Consider the following 23,922-nt stretch of genomic DNA (forward strand, 5'->3'; position numbering starts at 1 on the left):
GACTGAACTTTAAGCCAGCAGTAGCAGATTACTGCAAGCTAAAATGCATAAAGACTGTGTAGATCAAGAAACATGGGAAGCACTGTCATCTATGGAACAAATGAGAAAGTGCCATTTTAAGACCGCGGGGCAACAAATTGAGGTCTACAAACATGATCATGCCTATAAGTACCTGCCCCTCTAAGCTGCCTCACATGGCTGGATTAAGACTTGAGATTCTGGAGCAAGGCATATCTACTGCTTGATGCCTGCTTCATCAGGAATTCCCTGACAAAACTGCTCATCCTGCTGCAAAAGCAGTGGACACAGAGCACAGACCATTCCCTGCTGCTGTAATTTCTCCAAGTAGCTCAAGCAGCAAAACCTTATGAGCTGAAATTCAAGATTCCAAAACACTATTCGAAGTACTCAAGTGACCTCACACAACTGTGGCATATATGCAGAAGCTGACATAATACCTCCCTGAAAATCCTAATTCTGATGCTGTCTGATTTTGCCTTTATGTAAAACACTGTTTACACAACAGTCTTTCTGAATCTTTGTCTTTGGCCATCCTATTGCTCATAGCAAGTACTCCAAAACTCTCATAACGACCACAATAAATACTGTTAGCCAAAGATCACCATTTACCTCCACCATTGGTTACGACTGTGCTCCCTCGGTTTTCTTGATACTGATTTTCTCTTCGCAGTCTCTGCTCTTTAGTGATTTCTGCCACACGTAAAGGGAGGTCTGAGAACTCATCTGTTGGCTTCAGAAAACAAACAGAACAAACATTTTACGTTACCTACTGAATATGCCTCCAGATGTACACTTAGCAGTTTTCTTTCTCATACAATATGGCACTCAACACAAATGATTTTCAATACTTACTTCATTCCCTGACCATCTTTTGTCTCCACTGTCCACACTATTGAAGCCAGAATCAAGTGCTCCATATGGACGACTGGAATAAAGCTCCTCGTGGCTGTCAAACACAATGTTTTAGATACAGTAATATAAACACCACTGAAAATTTGTCAGCTACTGCAGCTATTAAAAGCACAACAGGCTACCAAGCACAGCGTTAGCTCAGCATACTGGAAAGCATCACACTGCATTTGCCATGCAGAACGAGAAGGATGTGTTTGTAATTTGAAATATTCCTCTCAGTCAACCATCCATCTGCCACATCTCACACCTTGAAGAGATAACCTGATCCAAAGTATTCACCTATACTTCAAACATGACCTAACAGAAATGGTAACGAAGAAAACAGAATTGTTATTTCACTGCTTATTAAGTCAAGCTTTCATTTTCCATTACTGGTATGTTTTGGTTGAAAAACACTTCTGTTTTCCTCCTGCAACGTTTTTGCACAAATCAGCATAAAAGCATTATTACTAAAAATACACAAATATGAGGATATATTTATTCTACACAAACATACACAGAATGCACTACATAACTGTCTTGTGCATCGTAATTATCTTGCTCAGAAGCTGCATGGTAAGCAGGGCATTTCAAACACTTCATAACATAATAAATAGAGAAGTACAGTTTTCCTCTGTGGAGCCTGACTGTCAGTGACACGTCTCGATGAGGGCACCAGACATGTGCCTGTATGACAATACATACAGCCAAAGGGCCACTCAGTTCTCCCAAGTTCGGGGCTCAGAAATGCCAGAATCCAGCAGCACAGCCATCACAGATGTCAGGCCTGGCAACTGCTGCAGATGGCTGTAGCAGAGACAATGGGACTTGTCTGACCCGCTGCAGATGGCATTTCACAATGGCCCAACTGTCCTGCTGGCACCCGCAGCCCCAGGGAGAACTGCAGCAGTAATTACTGCACAATACGCATGGAAGAACGAACTTTGGGAAGCTAATTGCTTCGCCCATCATAACCAAATTGCAGGCCATCTTCTCGATGGTACTGCTCTCAAGTTGCTGCTCCCTTAAAATCTCTCTTTCAGGAAATACTTATTTTTAAATGATTCTTGTTGCTGTTATTTAGGCAGCAGCGAATGCATGTGTGGCATTTCTACAGCTTCACTGCCCTTTTTTTTTTTTTACATTCCTACCCTGGCTGGCTGTGCTTTCAAACAGACATAAAGTAACAGGAGGAATGGAGAGCTACAGATGAGAAATATCAGGCTATGCATCTTCTGTGCATCTGCAGATGGACACCAAAAGACAAGCTGAGACCTTCTCGGTGTGTGAGTTAGATCAAAGAAGGCCCACTTCTACAGCTGGAATCTGAGCAGAAAGCTCAGCTGTACAGTAAAGCCTTAGCAAAAAAATAAGGGGGAAAATAATAACTCCTGTTTGGGGTGGGAAGAAGAAAAGACAAAATTGCCCACTGCAATCAATTTGAGACACTGACAGCAGAACAATGCTTTTATGCTCGCAGTTCAGAACATAAATAACAGATATAAAATATTGCTCATTGAGGGGGAAGAAAAAAATCTGTTTGCCATATATTTCCATTTTGAGGGCACTGGCATTCTCAGAATCTTCTGAGAACCCTGACCTAATGTGAACCACTACACAGAACTGAGGAGCATCAAAATGCTACTTGGTTACTCCTCAAACATGGAAAAGCCCTCCGATACACATTTTCATCTTCTTTTATAGTCAGAATTCCAAGCTATGATTAAAATGCATTAATCCTTGTGTCAGTAAAGCAATTAATGAAAACGTTAATAGTAGTCCATAGTTACAAACATGCACTGAGCATGCAGGCTCATCTATTTTGGAATTTCTCTCTAAAAACAAAATGTGTTAGAGTGCAATCACAACAGTTTATCTTTCAGAGCCTCTTCTTGTCAGGAATAGGACAGTACTGTGCACAGTACTATCTGCAACAGCTTGTATTCTAGGAAAGTGAGTAACACCCATAAAATACTCAAGCTGACCTCACACAGAAGAGTCAGTTCAGGTGCTCAGCACTGCTGAAATCGCTGTCAGTCCCTCATGCAAACCCTGCTTCACAAATCTGACTCATAACGATTTACTGTGAGGCCCTCTGGTTTGTTTTATTGCTGCTAAGAGAGCAGTACATCCTTTAGCAACTTACTTCTCCACACATTATTACTATCTTCCAAGGTGACTGAGGTAATTCTTACATATATTTAGTCTCATACTTCACTGACTTCCTTTCTTCTGCTTCATGTAACAGAAATAAATCTTAACTCTTGCTTTTCTCCAGACATCTTCAAACTCAGCAGCTGATACAGCTGACTGTTCCAATATTTGTGTTATAATACTCAGCAATACTGCCAAGTGAAAGCTTGCCAACAATAACAGTTTGCTAATGGGGTGGAGATCAGCATTTACACCTGCAGCTCGAGCACAGCAGTTATAAAGTTATGTACAAAAGGTTACAAATCACACTGGGGTAAACTTCAGTGAGCATGTAGAAAATACTGAGATTTTATTAAGTGAACTCCTGTCAATAACAAGGCAGCATGCCCCCTGCACTGCAAAGACGCCAACATCTTTTTACTCTGCATTACCTCTAACGTTGCCTTTCAGATGCTATTTCCAAGGCTGTCTTCTGAACTACTCTTTGCTTCTTATAAAGCAGTACCTTGCTAGAATGTACCATGATATAACACAGCTAATGCTCTTCAAACCACACCCAGCAGCAAGCATGCCAAAGAACAATCATTTTTGGATCTACTTTCTCTTTTTTTTTTTTCTTTTCTTTTTAATCCAGAAGGCTGACAAAGCTTTTCTGAAGGGCATCAAAACTGAGAACCTGGGTGGTGCAAAACTTACCAAGATCCAAATCCCATGGGTCTCCTATCATAATCAGGCAAATCCGGAGCTATCTTGCATGCTTCTATGTTGAGATATTTAAATATGTGAATTTTCCCTTTTATACATATCTAAAAAAGAAGAAAAGGGAAGCAAGTATAATTTTATAACGCATTTTCAGAACAATCAACAGGGCTTTAATCTGCAGTCAAGAATATGAGCACATTCATGCCAACCAATGCATCTTCTAACCTTGCTGCATTTTACAGTGTCATCAGATGCCTGTGAGACAAATGGAAGCTCTCTTCCGAGTACATCTGGTCTGCATGCAACTCTGTCAGCTGGATGCTAAAATCTCAGCGTGCAAATAAGATATAAGCATGTACAACTACTAGAATTTATAACCTTGGCTGAAGAACAGATGCATCCCACCCATGCCCAGCTTTGAATGGCAGTGGCAGACTGCCAAAGCAAGCTCAAATGCGAAGTGAATGAAGCCAGCCACAGCCTGGCTTTCTAAAGGGAGGCAAAAACCAGAGGCAAAACCTTATGGAGATGACAGGTTTCAGCAAGTGCCGCTCTTGATTCAGAAGCAGCAGCTTACAGTAGAACCTGTAATTCTCAACGGATTAGACATTAAAAAAGGAATTAGTCACTAACCATATTGCAGCCTCTAGTTCAAAGGCCAATTGGAGCACTTCTGCTAAGTGAATCAGCACACAGCAGCGCTGAGACCTCAGCCAAAACTTTGACATTTGAGCGGCACAAAACCAGCTTTGCCTAACAGAGCTTCCTCTCTCCTATGCCCTTCCTAAAACTACAGCCATCTGAAATCTCCTGCTAATAGCACAGTGCTAACCAGGGAATTTTTCACATAATGCCACAGGTGAGACTAAAGGGATAAATAAAAGAAAAATTGATTTTTCAAGCCGTGCTGAATATTTAACACTTTCAGAAAATACAAGTTATTTAAAGTTCCCTTGCTCTTAAGTAAAGGTTCTAATACGATCCCTCAGCTTTTTGTTCCACCCTTTTTAATTAAACTAGTCATGTGAATTCCCAACCGCAGTTTACCTGTGCAGGGGGTGACTGGAGAGGGTTGTTCTCTAACATGATGGTTTGCAGATGTCTGAGGTTCCTATAACAAACTGGGATTGTTGTTATTTTATTGCAGGAGAAATCTAATCGAATCAAAGGCAACTCGGCAAGCTCTGGAAGAAGAAGATATGAGTTTAATTTAGATTTAAAAGTATATAAAATTCCAGGTATCTATTTTACAAATAATTAAATGCAACTGCTGCTGGTACTCACAGCAATAAAAAGGCATTAAAAATAAAGGAGCACTTTCAGCTGCTACAACCAACAGTGTTATTCTCACCTTCAGGCAAACGCACCAAATGATTCCTTCTGACATTGAGGTCCCGTAGGGATTCCAAACTGCCGATCTGCGGAGGTATGGTCTGAATTTCGTTACAGCTCACATCCTACACAGCACGAGCAAAGAGTCAGTGCCCTGCACACGGACAGAGGGAGATACTACAGCAGATACAAACCCTTCTTAGGCCAAAAGCAGATTTAAGCTGCTAGCGCACACCAGTGACTGGTTTACCATCACAAAGCTCTTAGCAGAATGAGAGACAGAATATTCATCACGCACATCCCCAGAGAGCAGCTTAATTACTGAGCAGTTTTTATCAGATTATCTGAAGCACATCTGAACCTCTTAATTAAATCAATTTAATTTGATGCGTTTAACTTAATTAAATCCCTTAAGTTAAAGATTAAGTAGTGATTGTTAAAAAATAACTGTATACTCACGAGCTCCGTCAGCTGTCTGAGCTGTCCGATTTCTTCAGGTATGGAAACCAGCTTATTATTACTTGCTATCAGAACCTTTAGTGGGAGACTACAGAGGTGTACTGGCAACGTTGAAAGCTGGTTTCGACTTTTTGGACAGAAAGAAAATCAGATCATCAGAACCATCATGAGAAGTCACCTCTCGTCTTCACACACAAAAAGCACGTGCTGTTTTGTTTATCAACTCAGTTTCTGTATAATTACTATAAAATTACTTCCACAAAGTCTTTACAGCTCCTTGAAGCAGCACTGCTTCATCTAGCTGTGTCTGAGCACGCTCTGAATATCAAGTACCAAGCACGTCCTGATGCTTCTGAACTCAGTGTTGGGGAACATGACATTTCTGGGTGCTGCTGACAACTCACCACCCAAAAGCCAGCAAAGAGGCAGCGCTGCAGGTGAGTGCATACAAAGTGCCACAGAGAAAGTCATTAGATAATCAAAAATACACTTGAAATATTCAGTAAGTCACATGGATCGAGAATCTCAGTACGATGAACTTGGCTGCTCCAAAATCCAATCTGTACCTTTCACAACAGACTGCTATTAAAGCAAACAGGAGGTCATATGATGAGACTGCGACCTCAGATGAGAATCACGCAGGATAAGAATGGATTATAAAGGGAAAACGACTCTCCTTCAAAACAAAACACAGCAAAGAGCTGTTATATTCCATCAGCACTCAGGTGCCCAGATCTGAATTTCATGGACCATCTGACAACAATATCCTCTTTCATGGGAAACCAGGCATACTAACTGATAACTACTGGAACTTTCTCTGTGAGTACCTTACACTGGAATTAGCTTCCTTCCTCATACTTCACTTCTACCAGTTGCTGCTGAATCCTTATGCTCCCTAACCCATCCAAGCGGGCGTTCAGACTGCTTTGTTTCAAATCCACACAATGTAACAGGGAGATGATGACACAGCGTCCACTATTCATGGAAGCACTCGAATTTAAAAACCTAGGCTACCGAGATGCTGAAGCAAAATTTTTAAGGCAATCATTACCTGATGTTTAGAAACGTTAAGGACTGTAAGTTCAAAACAGCCTCTGGGATGTATCGAATGCAGTTCTGGTACAAATTAAGGCTCTCGAGGGAGACGAAGTGGCATGCTTCTGCGGGAAGCTCTGACAGTCTGTTCCGTGACAAATCTGAAGGGGAAGAAAAAAGACCCTTTCTGAGAAGCTATCTTCAACTTCCTGAGGGCAGGTATTATCTGCATGTTCTCCATCACATCGTGGCAAGCACTGGACAGGATTCCATTCTGCCATCCTACCTGCAAAATTTTCAAGATTATGAAGTGATTCTCATTTCACAAGGGAAACAAATCAACATATTTCAAAACCTGATAGTGACAGTGAGAGAGGCAGATGCAACATTCCTTTCATAGCCATGCTTTCACATCCCAAACTACCTGAAGCTTAAAGGAGCTAGTTCAGAACGCTGAGAGCCCAGCTTCAGATCTCTGTTCCATGATCATCCTCACATTATGGATTTACAGATATATTTTTTTTTAATCACTGGTATAGAGCGAGTGCTGCTGTAATGGAGAAAATAATTTTTCTTTAATCAAACTGAAACTAAATGAGGTTTCAACCAAAGACCACAAGTACTCTCCCCCCAGCCTCCTGTTAGTGCTCCGTTGCCTGGAAATCTCAGCTTCTAATCTCTAGTCCAAAATACACAGCGTAGTGTGCACAGTGCATGCTTCCACGCAGCACCGACACGCTCTCTGTAACATGGAGAGGGCATCCCCTGCTTTGCACAGATCCCACCCGAACCCTGCCATCTAACCATGCAATGCAAGGATTTCAATCCCCAGTCTTTCCTGGCTGCAGAGAAATGCTCACTGTGAGCAGCGAGATTTGCTATTTCTTTGTGATCCAACACTTCCTGCTGAGCAAGACAAACTTTAATCAAAACTACCACCAAATGTGGCAGTTCTCTGGCAGAGGAGGCACAAAAAAAAGCACTGCACTGTTTTGGAAAAGGTTGAACCACAAACACGATAAATCTCTGGTGCTTTTTCTTTCGCTTTATCATACCAAAGAATGCTTGAGACCGAGTGTTTACATGCTGGTCTGTTGTCTGGACTCCCACAGCATGCGAGTGCTGGACACCAACCACGATTCAGTATTTCTTGAGAAATGACTTAGCAAAATAACACACCAAAGCCATCAGCAGCAATGACCGAGCTCTGCCAGCCTCCCCTCAACGCAATGGGACCAGACTCGAGGTTGGGAAAAGCAGTCATTGCACTTTGCTCCGTTCTCTTTCTCACTTTCTTCCTAAAAATACTCTAAAGGCTCTAACAAAAGCAGGAGAGAAGTGGCAAAGAATCCCAGCAGCGCCGTACACCTGCAGTACAGCAGCACTCGCTGCTTTTCCAAAGCAGAAAGTGGAAGTGAGGTAAATCAAAAGCACCTGGTTCAATGTGTGCAAACCCTCGTTACCTGACAGAGCATGAAATGCAGACAGCAAGCATGCTAATTTTCCCCCCTCAAAAGCACAAATGCTGAATTTTACTAGGACTAAATATACGAGTGAAATACAGATAACTGTAACTTGAACTATAAGTGATTCTTTGTGTTCAGCTTTCATGGGTTAAAGCAACCATTAACAGAAATCTGCTTAAAAAAAAAAGAAAGAAAGAAAGAAAAAGGCACTCCTAGCCTGCTAAAAATGGATGTGTTTCCTTGAAGGCAAGACCATGAGGAATTTTGGCAAAGGGAGAGCATTCTTTGGAACGAAGCTCTCAGTGAGAGACGAGAAAGAAGAGTGTGCCACAGCATGGGGATGGTGGGCCCTGTGCTGAGCCCAGCTGCAGGTGTGGCAGCAGGGATGGATGCAGGGGGGCTGGTGGCTGCTGCCCCATGTGAGCCCAGCTGAGATGGCTTCTGCTGGAGGGCAACAACATTCCTCTTTTCCCTGACACTACCAAGCATGTGTTTTAACTTACAAGTACTCTCATGGTTTTCCTTTTATACTAGAAGAATGCAAGATTTATTAGCCTACAGAGAAAATATATTTTAATATAAGTAATTACAGCGGCCAACCAATGACTGGGACTGACAGCTAGAAAAAAGGTGGAATCAACCACCTGAGGAGGACAAAGGACGGCTGTTCAAGAGCAACGTTCACAACCTGGGATCCCCATCAGCAGGGATGTGTTTACACACACAAACTCCACGGTCCCCCAGCAATAACAAGAGGGCTGTTCCCACCAGCAGCTTCAAACAAAGCAATGAAGCAGTTGATGTAACCTGACAGACACAGAAAGCAGCCTACACGACCAGCTCCTTTATAAGTGCTGCTCCCTGGAAATCGACTGTGTTTGTTATGGGCATCTTTAGGTAATGTCACCAAGCAGAAATCTGGAGAGACTTCGTGACATCCTCTGACAGCTCAGTTATGACATTTAGAACCAACACTACCAGAACCATCATTTGCATTTCTAAGTGCATTCAAAGCACACTGTTATCCAAACATTAACTTTGCTTTTTGGTGCTTGTCATTCAATCTACTAACCAAATAAATACATGCGTGTTGATCCTGTTTTCATGGACTGATGTCCCACTTCTGGAACTTCTCAGAACTTGAAAGGAAAACCCAAGAGCAGTAATTGAAACCCTACTGATTTAAAGGAAAGATACCCATAAAACGACTTAAAATGAATGAAATGAAAGCGCAGCCTCAAATAGATGAACCACTGGTGTTATTGCAATGACATTTTCTTGTGCAAGGAGACTGAAAAACACCATAAGAATACCTATTGGACACAGTGCTGAGACTTGGTAGTCTCTCTGCTCACTGCCTGGGAATATTTTCCTTTTCAAGCATTGGAAACACTGGAATCCTCAGAGCTTCATTGCACACTCGGCGGATTTCCTGCCACAGGGTGATTTTACCTCTTCCTGCTGTGATGCAACACCAGTGCTTTCATCACCCTAATTTCAAACAAACCTCAGAAATGTCATCTCACGACTTTACCATCTACCTGCTAATCCTGCCAAACCTCAACTCTTCCCAACTGTTTTCCTATGCATCTTAAGATATACCTCTTGAGGTCCTGTTAAGTCAGGGCAAAAGAAGGTGCCACTTACTGAACAGAGATGAGGCTGCTCCATCTGCGTTGTCAGTGCAACAGCACCACTGTCCAGGCACAACAAACAGTATTCTCACCCTGGCTATTTTTCTAGTCCTATGATGAAATACAGTCCCCAACTTCTAGCATCAATTTCCAACATAAAATAAACGATGGAAACTGCAGAACACCACCAGAATGCAGTTGTCTCTGTGTGATTACTGGCAAACAGACACAAGTGAGAGGCTCTAATCCCCGCAGGGAACTGAGACTTCCCAATATCAACACACTTCGGCTGCTTCTCCTCTAGCTGTGGCTCTGCAGCAGGCCAATCAGTAGCCTAGACAAACCAAGCTGATGTCAGGCCTTATTTATTTCTGCTTCAACACACACTGTGGCTTCGCAGTCAGCCAATGTAACTCAGCACTGTGACAGGAGGGAAGCATTCCTCATTGGCCACGCGTTATCATCCCCTCTGCAGTGCCAGCGCTGCTGATGGTACAACCACACAGCCAGTTGGATCTCATTACCGTGAGCAAATCCTGTGAAAAAAACCAAAGCCACAAATAGATTCAGCCCTTCTGAAGCACGATCTGATTCATGGTGCTGCTGTGTAAGCTCTAACACATCAATACCAGGGAGATGATGAGACCGTGTGGCTGCACGTGCAGGGAAGAGAGAGACCACGACTGGTGGCAGCCCCAGGATCAGACCAGCTGGCTTATGGTAACCACAGATGTGCACTTCTCTGGTTCTTCACTACATGAGCTACTAACAAACTTGAGCTTCAGAGTAACCAGGACAGGGCAGGGTCCAGGGATCCATTCCCAAGGTTTCTCCTTACTATACGTACTTGTTGACACTGCACAGTATTTTAAGGAAGGCACGTGGTGGAGCAAATCGAGAACTTCAGGAATGAGATGCCACTGCTTCTCAGATGAGAAGGGAGAAGAATTTGGAGACTTTAGATGAGAACCATGCTGAAGGAAGTCAGATGAGCCAGCAGCTGGGCCTTATGACCATCAGCAGACAAGAGGACAGAGTACAGGCAGAACACAAACTGTGGCTGTACGTGCTGCTACAGCACTGGAGGTGTAGGCCTGCACATCCATGCTTGAAAATAAGGATTAATTCTAACCCCTTCCTATGCAGTTGGATGTTTATAAAGCTTTTACATACACTCTGCTTACAACACATTTTTACTCTCCACTCCCTTGTGATCCCCTATCTTCCAGTAACTTCACTCAATTTCCTCACCAATTCAGGCACCCAGCCAACAGAACAGTCACGCTTCTGTTTTACACAACCCTAAAATATCAAGTCAAACAAACAAATATAAGTGAAAGTAGCAATGCAATGTTGCAAGATATCTAACACTGAGGAAATGAACCAGGGTCTCCAGGTCACCAAATCCTGTTAAATTGAGGAAGTTCTGTTCATTGCTAGCTAGCTGCATTGCAGATTCTTCTTTTTGCATAATATATATAAACACACAGTATTTATTTGCAGGAAAAGCAGCCTTTGGACTATGCCTACAAAGCTGGTAAGGCAGCGCACACTCCCTCACTGATAAACCTGGATCAAAGGAGGCTCATTCGGCTTGACTCAAACCTACTCCCCATTGACTTTATCTGAAAGAAAGAAAGAAAGAAAAGCCACCTGTGTGGCCAGCCTTTCATGCTATTCTAACCAGAACAGTATAAAATGGTATCTGAAAGCCTTGGAAATGCTCGCTCTGGGATCCACTTACACTGGTGTTAAACTATCACTTCTTTGGACACTCCTCACTTCGCTGTAAGCTACTGATTCCGCAATGCTTGCTTGAGCATTTCCCAATCCACATCATGCAAGAACGCAGTCAAGTTAGTTCAGACTATTTTTGTGCTGCTTAAACTGTTCTTGTAAGTGTTGCCTGAAGCTGACTTGGGAGGATCTACCTGAACTCTGCATCTCCAGCAGAACCACGAGGTCAGCAGCTCTTGTCTGCGCACTGCCAAGCAGGCAGGAGCCCTGCCTTTGTGACGAAGCTTGGAAGGTGGAACAAAGAAAGTGACTTTGGGAAAAAGAAGTGTTTAATAGAAATTATCTAAGCAGACATGACTTGGAATCAGATTAAAGTTCTCATTACTTACACGTTCTATTTTCTTTTTCACATCAGGGGTAAAACATCTTCACTAAAAAAGGAGACCAAGCTCATGCTGCAAGCGCTTTGCTGCAATACCACACTACTTAGAGACACTACACGCTTCAGATTTGCAGATTCAGGCCCTCAACCCAGCACACACAGCATGAAATACAGCTTTCCTTCTCTATTTCCTCCCTGTACTTTCTTTAATTTAAGAGATCAGGTTATTTGTTTGTTTTTAATTGCTACTGTCCTCGTATCTCAGTAAGCTGTATTGGAAGCATACTCCAACAGAGGACAGAACCACCTCCACAACAGGTGGCTAAGATAGCCCTGCAATGGGAAGGCTTTTGCTTCTTACCAGAGAAAAGGTTTTGCCTTCTATATAGCAACTTTTCATTTCCTTACCTCTGTAAGTCTAAAGAAACACATTTTTTCACGGTCCAGAGACCTGTCAGTAACCACACAGAGGGCTTCTAGGTCTTCATGCACATCATCATCTCCTTCTGTTTCACTTCTCCCCCTTCTCCATTTATCCCATGCAGCATGCAGTCTGTACATATGGCATTGCACACACAAGCTGTTATTTAAAATAGAAAAGATCCCTGCCAAGAAACTATATTGCACATACGGCTTTTCCAGGGAAAAGATGGACACAACCAACATATGATAAATATTAGCTCCCACAGTTCATGATTAGACCGTGGTATCTAGCATGGTATCTAGTGTCTATTGTATAAAATGCACAGACAACACTCATTTATTCAGAGACAGGGGCAAGGGGGCAAAGCTTGTGGATAAAGCAAACCCACAGATTAATACAAACCATAATGCAGATGATATAAAGTAAGTAATGGCCCTGCTGACAGGAGAGCAGCAGGCCCTGCTACGCAGTGCTGACCCAACCCAGCCCTCAGGCAGTGCTGTTCTGGACCTGGTGGTCCATCAGCCAGCTGCACAACAGTGCATCTCAGATCACTCTGCACGTTCCCCTTATATTTCAGCTGACTGGTAGGAATACACTTTACCTCTTTTTTTTTTTCCCTCCCCTGCAGACAATGTAAATCGAATGATACATCAAAGTCAGCAAAAGGTAGATAGTGCACAACGAAAGAAGTTTTAGCTACAAATGCATTTATGCCTTCTGTGGAGAATTAGAAACAATCCAGCTCAAACCTGAACTGAAAACCTCATAGGTCTTAAAAAAACAAGAGTAATTTTGATTAAAAAAGCCAATTATTTTCAGAGAAAGCCAAGCACTTCTATAAAACGTTATGTCTGTTGTTATGCATTTCTGCAAAGCTCTTTATAGAGTGCCTCCATGTTTATGGTATGTAGCTCCATCACACTATGCTGTAAGGTCACCAAACATGCCTTCTACCACTGCAGACACTGCTCTGCCTTCAGCAGGATGGTATTTCATTGAGGAGGAAAGTCAATAAAGCCCTAACAGTCAAAAGTCCTGTGTTCTTTTAATGACTCCTTGAGGCCATCTCTCATGCTGACATCATTCCTAACAAAAAAAGCCTGTTATGCTTTACACAAGCAGTGCTGCAATGTTCAATAGGACAATTATAGCCAGAATTCCTGAAAAGGAGCTGGAGACTTACCAAGTCATCTGCATGATACGAGCCATCTCCGAGTCAAGAAATTAAACAAGGGTACAGGATACGTATGGAAAGTATCCTGTATCAGAGAGAGCAGCCAAACGGGGGGATAAGTGACAGCAATTGTCAAAACATATGTTCACGATATAAAATACATTTCGAATCTGGAAGCCATAAAAGTCACCTTCAGTTGAAAACACATCACAGAGGCATTCGTAAAGATCAAGCATTGCAGAATTGGTGGTCACCATTTCATACACCACTATCTGAAAGGCCAAACGTGCTGAAAAAAAAGCAGCAAGGCAATCAAAATGAACGTGACCATCTCACATTAATATTCTGAATCAACTTGCGCATGACTTTTCCCCAAAAAATCAAGCCTCATCAATCTCTTGCAGCAAAGATGACCAAGCAGTCTGACTACAACTGAAAAGAAGTTTTTCAAAACGAAACCCCAACCAATCCCAGCTTAACGGCCCACTTCTTTCCTATGAGTCAACCATGCAAATTACTCTCAAGCTGCAGCAGTCGCTGCTGTTTTTGGCTGGTCCACATGGAAGGGGTGCCTCCCTCTGAAAGGCTGCAGGCAGCTCTGTACGTGTGACAGCTGCACACACAGCAGCTCTGTACTGAAGCAGGAGGAAGAGAATGAAAGCTTCTTGCTGAAAACTCTTGGTAAAGTCTGAGCACAGTGCACAGCAACAAGAGTTCCACTTCCACAGAGCACCTCTGCTGCCTTTCATAAGGAGGTCTCTAACATTGTGACTTCTATAGCTCAGCCTATGCACAAAGACGTGAGAGAAAAAAGAAAGCATTCGTTCACAAATATAAGAAACCCAACAGCAGCCAGGGGAGGTGTGAAGCACGTAACTCATCTTTCCCCACCCCCAACCCACTTACAGCATCTTTGGGCCCAAAAGGAATACCCAACTAAACAAACCAAGCCAAAAATAAAGGAATTTTAAAGCAAACAGCACATAGAAGCTTTGAAAATAGAGCTAGAGTGAAAGATACACAGTCCACGTGCATAGCAAGGAGAATGCCAATGAATCACGCGGGAGGGGTTACACATTTTCACTAATTGGCCACACCATGCAATTTGGTTTTTTAATTTAAGAAAATACACGACAAAAACAGCACATTAAGTGATTAATTTAGCTTCAGTATAAATGTGGAAGTGATCAGCAACAAGAAAGCTGCGTCAGTAGGAAAATGTGAGTCAAGCAGAGAACATTAAGTTTATACACAAATTGTGCTGAGGCGTTAGCAATGATGGTGGCCCTGCAACAGCAGTACCTGTCCTACCCTGAAAATAACACTGATCTCTTGGAGCATCACTATAAAGTCACAAAGTATCCCAAGGCTGCATTTCTGTGTGCAGAATTACTTACTGCCTGTACTTCTAACAGAAGCAAAGCAAAACTCCCCAGACCGCAAGAGAAGTTTGTGAAGGGCACCACCATAGAATTTGTTGGGAAATGCCACCATTTTAGTTCACACTGCGTACCGCCTGATAAGATCCGACATTCCTCACAAGCAGTAAGTTCTCCATCCCTATGAAACTGCAGCGACAGCCAAAGAAGAAATACCACGTAAGAGAAACAGGGAGCACAGAAACACACGATGCCATTTGCATTTTGAACTCCATTCATCTTCTCATCTCTGATGACACTGCGTGTCAGAGGTAGGCTGACTGCTCTGTGAACTGAGGTCTCATTCTCTGCTTATGAAGAAGGGTGTTTTCAGCTTTAGAACTGTTAGCATGCCCAGTTCCTCCTGTGTGCTGCTTATCCCTGCACAACATGTGATTTTAGGAGATTACATCATTTAGTCATGCTGTTTTCAAATCAAGTTGCGTGGAAAGAAAACACAGCAGCATATAAAACGCTTTCAAACAAATTAATACTCGTGCACCACCAAATTGCAGATGAAACAAAACCCAAATCCCACACGTAAGATAGATGGCTTACCATTTCTACTTTTCCTCTCGGCTCATGGGGCACAAACTGTGCTCTCTCACTTTAAAACGACGTGGCTGCCTGTGAAGTCCAGCTGCACAGCTCCATGCACACCTCACACAGCACAGCACAGCGTGCACTGCACAAACAGTGCAGGGAAAGCAAGGTGCAAAGCAATGGGAGACGTGGTGACAGAAGGGCCATTCTATCATTACGGTCAAAAACAGCGTTGAAATGTAACAGCCAATAATAAGAAGCATCATCTATTTGACATATTAATACATTTCCTTCCAATATGATTATAACATAGACCAAACCTCCTCTACTTGAGAAACACAAAAGTATAAACTGCTTCTCCATGTGTGCAGTAGTCGTTGGCCAGGCCAAGCTACAGAGCCTCTGCTTCATGCACTGCATCGCATCAGTGCCCTGCAAGAGCAAAGAGCAGCTCTCGTGATTCCAGTCAGCCTTTTGTGTTTATTTGCTCTTGTAATCCCCGAGGTCCTGAGCAGTTGTCAGGTATCAGATGTGTTGCTGGTTACTACTGAGAAAGCTCCAGAGACATGTGTTGTGGTCACTCACCAGAAAAGGAAATCCCACCCCCATGCCTGAGGAGACAATGCTGTTTAATTTATACCAGAACCTGCATGAACAGCTTGCAATGAGTGCTTCTAAAAAGTCCCTGTATTTCCATCTATTGCATATTCAATGTGGTCAAAACTTGAAAAGAACTGCATCACGTTGAAAGGATGCAGTCAGATTGAGAAATACAAGCCCAGAACCACAGAATGGTTTGGATGAGACCTCAAAGCCCACCCAGCCCCACTCCCTGCCCTCGGCTGGCTGTCCCACCATCTTAGGCTGCCCTGGGCTATCCAGCAGGCCTTGGTGCTTCCAGGGATGGGGCAGCAGTGCCAGCATCTCACTGCTCTCTGAGTAAAGAATTTCTTCCTATCACCTAACCTAAATCTCCTCTCTCATGGTTTAAAGATGTTACCCCTTGCTCTATCACTACACTCCCTGCTGAAGAGTCCCTCCCCACCTTTCCTGTTGGGCCCTTCAAGTACTGAAACTTCCTGCAGTACCAACTTGCTCAGCCTGTCCCCATAGGAGAGGTGCTCCTGCCCTCTGAGCATCCCCATGGCCTCCCTTGGACCCACTCCAGCAGCTCCATGTCCTTCTTGAACAAATTTAAAGAGGAACTTTTAATTTAAGCACATATTTGTAAAAGCAAAGATGGCAGGTGCTTAAAGGACAACATCTGTCACATATTTCACATCCAAACAACGTGCACTAGAAGCACGTGGACAAAGAAGTACCACTTCCAATGCACCTTACCTCACTCAAGTGCTATCTACACACGAATTATTCAATAACAGGGAAAAGAATAAGACAGTATTGTCAAGGAGAACAGCTACTACAGGGCAGACCGAGCAGTACCAGCTCACGTGAAAGAGTGGAATAAAGCATTGTCCATGCAAAACACCCTCCAGCACCCACAGAACAAGCAGGCAGTACGTAACCACCAGCGAAGTCTGGGGAAAGCTTCTGGACTTTTCTTCATACCGCATAACTTTTAATGGCAATTATAACAATCTCCTGACACAGGCATCACTAAATGATGTGACAGGATTTGCACAACAGCAGAGCCATAAAATATAAAATGCTTGCCTATTCTGCAACACATTTATAGCTCCAGCAATCAGCCTGCTTCTTTAGCAGAGACGGCTTCCAAACATCTTTTCTGGCTTTTAATAACCTACTAAGCAAAAATCCACCTGCCCCTTGGCAAGGTAGAAGAATAAAGGCGAGTAGCAGATATTTTATGGCCCATAACCACATTCAGTTATTGCCCTTTACAAAAACATTTATTCCATAGCTGAGCTAGGAGTCAATGCAGTGACAAGCACATAATTGTACTGCCATTACTGTGCTCAGTGACTCTTTTATTCCTGCAGAACAGCGTGTATGACACCAACCCAGTGGCCAATAGAAGCCTTGGGCTGTGTGACTGAATGGAGAGGTAAATTACAAGGCCATAAATAATAGTAATAATGAATTAAGCAGGTTTAAATTACTACTTGTCTCATCAGCATCCTAAAATTAATGGTCTCATTGGATATAAAAGGAATTTTCTACTAAATGTTAAGAAATAGATTACTCATCTTTACCACAGTAACAGCCCGGATAAGAAGAATGTAGATGGCAATGTGTGAGCCATTTGAGATAGGTTAAAAAGGAAAGGAAAAGAGGCTCTGAGGCAGAAGCTGGGCTGAAGCAGATGAAAAACATGAAAAGGGGACAGAAGAGACAATGGCACGCTGCTGGGGACAGGCCACAAACACAGGGAGGAAACCCAGGCTGCCCCAGCTACAGAGATTACAGGGAACAGCAGTGTTTGAAACCTTTCCAGCAGCAGGGAGCACCAACCAGAGCCCAAGGCAACAGCAACATTCCTATATTCACAGCTGAGTTTCATGAATACCCAGAATAAAGAGAGTAAAATGCACACAGTCTGTCGAGCAGTGGGGAAAACAATAGATGCTCATTTAATCCTAGAGGCCTCCGCAAAGAGCAGGCTTTGCTATGTTCCAAGGGTCAACACCTGGGCTGCACTGCAAGAGGGATTTGCTGGGTGTATCCCCATGCTGGAGTGCTTCGCCTACATATAGAGTGCTGCGACTGCACTGCTCTGAGTTCCAAATCAATGACATTACCAGCTGGCAAAGAACAAAGGCTCTCCTTGCTCCAAAGAGCCTCCTGCACTCTGTCACTAAAAGGTTTACGGCATGGGGTTTGAGCCGTGTGATGCAGAGGGGGAGGTCAGCCCAGGGCTTCAGCTGCGTGCAGCGCTGCTGTTCTGCAGAACACCATTGGAAACCGCACCACTCATCAGGAAAGAGAGAAGAGCCCTTGAATTGAGTTAGAGCCTTTTCCTTAACTACTGTGCGATGTTATTTTGAACACGTGCCATATAATTTGTGTTTGTTGTAACTAATTCTTTACTGCTGGTTCTTATACTTGAGAAACTAGTCTCATACAGCCTTTCGGCCCTGCCTGCTGATGGCAATGCGGCAAGCAGCCCCAGGGCCTGTCCAACCACACAGCAGCTCAACTCCTACCTGTCCTTTGTGCGACTGCAGAACTCGATACATCCACCTCTCATAGAATGGCCTGGGGTGAAAAGGACCACAACGATCATCTAGTTTCAACCCCCTGCTGTGTGCAGGGTCACCAACCATCAGACCAGGCTGTCCAGAGCCACATCCAGCGTGGCCTTGAATGCCTCCAGGGATGGGGCATCCACAGCTCCTTGGGCAACCTGTTCCAGCGCCTCACCACCCTCTGGGTGTGAAGCACTTCCTCCTAAAATAGAGGAAGTCTTTCACGCAGAATCTCTCACCCCTCTCCACTTCTTACACAGCTACAGTTGTACTCAAAAATAATTAAGACTGTGCACGCAGATTAGTACTTATTAAAAAAAAAGATCTGATTAAGATTGAGGTGGGGAAGTGGAACACTATGGAGAAGTAACTAAAAGCATACGTAACTGAGCACCACTTAGAAGGGTTTACTGGTAGTAAAAATTGGACTGCGGGATTCCTTTATTTTTATTTTCCTAAATCAACTCATTGAAATAAGGATGTTCCAAGTGTCATGTAATATTTTTATTGCAACAAGGCTCAGAAACTACATGCTCAGACTCCATTTTCCCAGCTTCTGTAAAACACAAAGCAAAAAGACCACCTGAGCACCAAGAAGCTGTGAGCAGCACTGCAAGCCTCAGCCTCCATCAAAACCCAATACAAAGTATTTAACAACCACAGTCAGCTTCTCTCTGCATTTAGAAGGTAACAAAAAAAGCAAGACCTGGATTTATCAAAGCACCATGCTCGGGTTTAACCCTATTATCCCTAGGAACTGCTGGTATTTATGCATGGGACACACACATGATCCAGACCATGCAGTAACAGAAGTGTTAACAGGAAAGAAACCAAATGGGAGCAATGGTCAAATTATGAAGCACAGTTAGGAGATAAAACCAAAAAATGCAGCTGCCTACAACTAAAGAGCACTGCTCACTAAGTCTCACAGTCTGGGGACAGCATCATCGTCCTTCCTCCTCTCCAGGCATGCACGGAACCACTGCACAGCGCATTTCCACGTGGGTTTTGGTAAGGGTGGAGGCAAGTCTGTGTACCTGAGAACAGCTCTGAACTATTCTAATGAAACATTAAGCTTCTGTGTTTAATACTGAAACTACAGAGATCACTGCACTGTAAGCCTTGCAGTCAGACATCCCATTTCTTGAGCAGAGGGCCACCTTGCTCCTCTCCAAGTCACCCCAAAAACCATAATGAACTTCATTCAAGGTACAGCAACCCAGAAGAGTTTTGTTCAAACAGTCATTGAATTTTAGCATGGTTCAGCCTTTGCTGTTGTGGCTTTTCTGAATAAATGTTTGGGAAACACAGGCAGTGCTGTAGAGCCACAACGCACTTCTCAACCCATTCGATGTTCATCGAGTAACTGCAACTGAACTTCTGGCAGGAACAAGGATACCAGAGAGACCTCTCAGTGCAGAATGCTCATACGGCCACTGTAGTCTAAATAAATGCATACAAGCACTGCGCATACAGAAATTTTACTGAGAGTACATTCGGCTTCTACAGTTTCTGTGAAGAGCTGCTATAAAGGGAACCACAGATACCTTAATGGCAAAGTCATTCAACAGGCAGCAGTAGGCAGTTTATTTTCTTCCTTTTCAGAGCCCTTTTTCACTATTAGCATCTTCCAGAAGCAAGACATAGTGCTCAGCACATAATTACCTCACTAGTCCATTGCCATGTCATTTCTTATATCACATAAACCCACACATCCCCATTTTCTCCTTAAAAAATGGAGACAGCGAGTGGTTTAGGTAATTACAGCTGTCATGGTGGGTCTGACAAATCGTTCCTCTGCTCAATATATGCTTCAGGCCACTGGGAAGGCTGTCAAACAATGACATCAGAGTCTGCATTACAACTGGCAAAACGCAACTCCGTTTCCTTTCAAATCTAACTCGGATGGTTTACAGCCACTTCTTTTTCTATTCCACAGTTGAAAACGAGAGTGGAATGAACAAACGGGTCATAATTCAATCCAGATAAAATGGGGATGGATAACGGCTGTTAAATGAAGGAGCTTGAACCAAAAAGACACACATCCCTGCCTTGCTAACGAAGTTTCCTCATTATTCATCATCAGTGGGATTTGTAATCTTGAGTCATTTCCTAAACCCCTGAGCCGTAAGGGATGAGCAGGAGGAACAGCTGCCTGCCCTCCTCAGTGCCCAGGTGACCATCACCACCACTCCCTGGGCCCGAGCCATCCCACACGGACAGCAGACTGCTGCATCACACACACCACCAGCTGCCCTCCTGCTCACCCACTGCAGCCCATGGACCACCTCCAGCGTGATTCTAAGCTGTTTTTTCTCTCTTCTAATCCTTACCTCTTATGAGATCTTAACTCCAGCTTGAGTACGAAACAGCCAGGAACTCAGTATAAACTCCACTACCTGCCCTGAGCAGTGGTTCCAAATGCATGGGGCTTTGGCAGCTGGACGGCAGCAGCACCCAGAGGCAGCTGAGGCTGTGACATTTCCAGTAAAAAGCTCTGTGATTGAGGCCAGCGATCGCATGAGGAACCTGGTTTTCCCACTCCCATATAACAAATCTTCTGTTTATTCCCTTACTGCAGCCAGGTGACAAGGAGGAGCTGCATGCAATTTGCCCTGAAAACTGTATAGAAACACTATGTAGGAAAAAGCTCAAGTATTTATTCCTAGTACGTGCTAGAAATGAACACATCCTTTTAATAACTGGTATTTGTTACAGTTTGATTAAAATAAAAAACAGTAATTGCTTTCAGGATACTTGCTGAGCACAGCCCTCCTTCAGGACTCTCTTTTCAGTGTTTGTTCTTTAATTACTTTTAATTTCCTTCTCAGAGAGGTCTGACAAAGTATTAATGACAGAAAAAAACCAGTCAATTAAAAATTACTGTTCTGCAGCAAAATATACTTAGCAAATGTGAGGGTGTTAAAGCAGTACAGTAGGTTAGCACTTAAATAAACCCTTCCCCTTTCATATTTTGCTTTCAATCAGAAAGCAAAGCAGTACTGCCTGTCCTGAACTGTGCTCATCACATCCATTTTGTAGGTATTTTGGACTCTTAGCCACTAATGATCTCAGTGCAGTCCAGAGCCACCTGGAAAGCAGGTAAAACAAAGGAGGGGGGGGAATATAAGCCGCTTAAGTAAGGTTACATGAATTGGGGTTTGGTGGAGTAAATACCTCTGGAATCCCCATTCAAGTGAAACTATTTATTCTGTTAGCAAATAGAATTAGGAAATGAGTTTATGCAACAAGCAGCTACTGCAGCCTGAGCACTGCAGATAGCACAACCACCAACTCCTGGCCTAAGGAAGATCCCACGCCTTTCACAAGGATTTCCCATTTCAAAATGCGCTTTTTTGGGGCTGATATCCGATTGTGTCCTCACATCACCGACCTCAAAACCTGCACTGGGTACCCAGCTAACCCTGCTCCTCCTGCTGACCGCCTCAGTGGCTCAACTGTGCCAACACCTCCTTCCAGGCAAGCCTGTTGGTTCTGCTAAGGCTTGGGGCTACGCTGGGTGCCACTTTTAGCAGCGTAGTTGCATAAATGAGGGATGCGATTTGCTGCCACATCTTGAAAATGGAGGCAATAACAGCAACGTGCAATTATTTTTGTTACTGCAGGAATGGGAATGAGCTGTACCAGTACGACATGATTCATGCCAGAGAAGCGTCTATTCTGGCACATAAAATGGATTAAGATTTGAATATATATTCTTTCACCTTTGTTTTTACAGCTGTGAAGCAATACCATTGATTTTTTGGGAAACATCAAACATGCTTCAAGTCTTTGCAGCAGAGCATGCAAGAAGGCACCAAGTCTCCAGTCTACGCTCCAGTGGGTTATTCTAGGTGTTTATTACACCCAGCACACATCTATGCTTGTTACAGTGCTATTTGTGGCTACCACCACGTAGCTGCGAGTTTCACAACACAAAGAAATCAACGCTGAGAAAGGTGTGGACTAAACCTGTACCTGAGCACCCAGCTGACAACTGAGGATAAGAAACACCTGTGTGGAGTTTATTCACTGCCTCAGCCTTTTCCAAAGCAAAAAAGACATTGAATAAACAGCACTGACAAAAAAAACCAACAACAATAATAAAGTACACAACATAGTTATCCACAGTGGTGTTAAAAGCTGACAATTCAAAAAGGATGTCCCCCCTCATTTAACAAGCTCTGCTTCTTACAACTTGGGAGCAGTTGTTGCTCTTGGTAAGGCTCACTGTGATAACAAGCAGACAAAAGTGTACAGCATGCACTGCCGCTTATTAGAATTTAATGCTTCTTGAACAACGACAATGCAAATATTCATCACAATAGATGGGAACCTTGGTGGAAACAAGAATTCCCACAAATTGTTTAAGAGTACAGTAAGTGAATGGCATTATAAACAAAAAGCCCCAATCTCCCACAAACGTATGGAGCATTCAGTGCAGATTAACCCCCTGTGCATCCATCGTGGAGATGCATTTGTGAAGAGCCCTTCAAAGCAGACAAACAGCAGTTTATACCCCGACAAGGAGCTATACATTAGAGAGGCTCTCAAGTCAAACTCACCACGTTTGTCTCGAGGAGCTACAAACCCAAACCATGAGCAGCAGAGCAGCAGCAGGTGCTCACAGCTCTGCCTTCAGCACACCTGGCAGCCGGCAGGGCAGGGTAAGGAGCAGGAGGTGCGTACAGGTACGTGCACACACACACAGATGTCTACACACACAGATGTCTGCACACACGTACACCAAAACAAGAAGTTGGCTGGCAAAAACCACATCCGCGAGCAGAAGGCGCCGCAAAAAGCCTCTGTAAAACTCATCCTCGGAAACACCGAATGGGAGGCAGAACGGCCCAGCCTTACGGAGCGATCCCCGCCCTGCCGCCGGCAGACCCCAACGCGCCCCGGCGGAGCGCCGAGAAGGGCGGGGAGCGGAACCGCGCGGCGCAGCGGCTCGGGAGGCGGCACGGCATCGCTGATAGCGGGCACCGGGCACCCCGTGGCCCCACCGCGCCCCTCCACCCTCGGGGCGGGCACGGCGCTGCGGGCGCTGCCCCTCCCGTCCCGTCCCGTCTCTCACCGGCTCGGGTGGTGTCGCTGAGGTCGTGGTTGGCGGCGCTGGCCCGCGGGTAATCGCGCAGCTTCCTGCCGCTCAGGCTGAGCGTGCCGCTGGCCGCCGCTTCTTCCAATGCTCGGTCTAAGGATCGGCTCCAGGAGCCGGGGCCCGCGGGACCGGCCGGAGGAGGACACGTCGCCGCGCTCCCCATCGGCATCGCGGCGGAGCCGCCCTCCGGCGCCGCCAGCACCGCGGCCGCCATTTCCCCCCTCGCAGCGCAGCCCCAGCCGCTCTCCGCCGCTCCGTTCGCGCGCCGCCGCGCAG

General features: G+C 44.3%; 1 protein-coding gene across 14 annotated transcripts in view; it reads right to left on the minus strand.

Annotated features, from left to right (window-relative positions):
* Positions 1-23,922, minus strand: part of LRCH3 (leucine rich repeats and calponin homology domain containing 3) — a 51,784-nt gene extending 27,862 nt beyond the window's left edge. For all 14 annotated transcript variants that reach the window (XM_048954597.1, XM_048954601.1, XM_048954599.1 and 11 more), the window contains exons 1-8: positions 23,623-23,922; positions 6,611-6,755; positions 5,560-5,686; positions 5,120-5,225; positions 4,816-4,952; positions 3,763-3,872; positions 874-967; positions 631-751 (exon numbers count right to left, since the gene is read on the minus strand). In XM_048954597.1, the coding sequence (XP_048810554.1) occupies positions 631-751; positions 874-967; positions 3,763-3,872; positions 4,816-4,952; positions 5,120-5,225; positions 5,560-5,686; positions 6,611-6,755; positions 23,623-23,860 (1,078 nt within the window). In that variant the 5' untranslated portion in view covers positions 23,861-23,922. The remainder of the gene's footprint in view (positions 1-630; positions 752-873; positions 968-3,762; positions 3,873-4,815; positions 4,953-5,119; positions 5,226-5,559; positions 5,687-6,610; positions 6,756-23,622) is intronic.

Source organism: Lagopus muta, chromosome 9 (genome assembly GCF_023343835.1).
Source record: "Lagopus muta isolate bLagMut1 chromosome 9, bLagMut1 primary, whole genome shotgun sequence".
NCBI lineage: Eukaryota > Metazoa > Chordata > Aves > Galliformes > Phasianidae > Lagopus > Lagopus muta.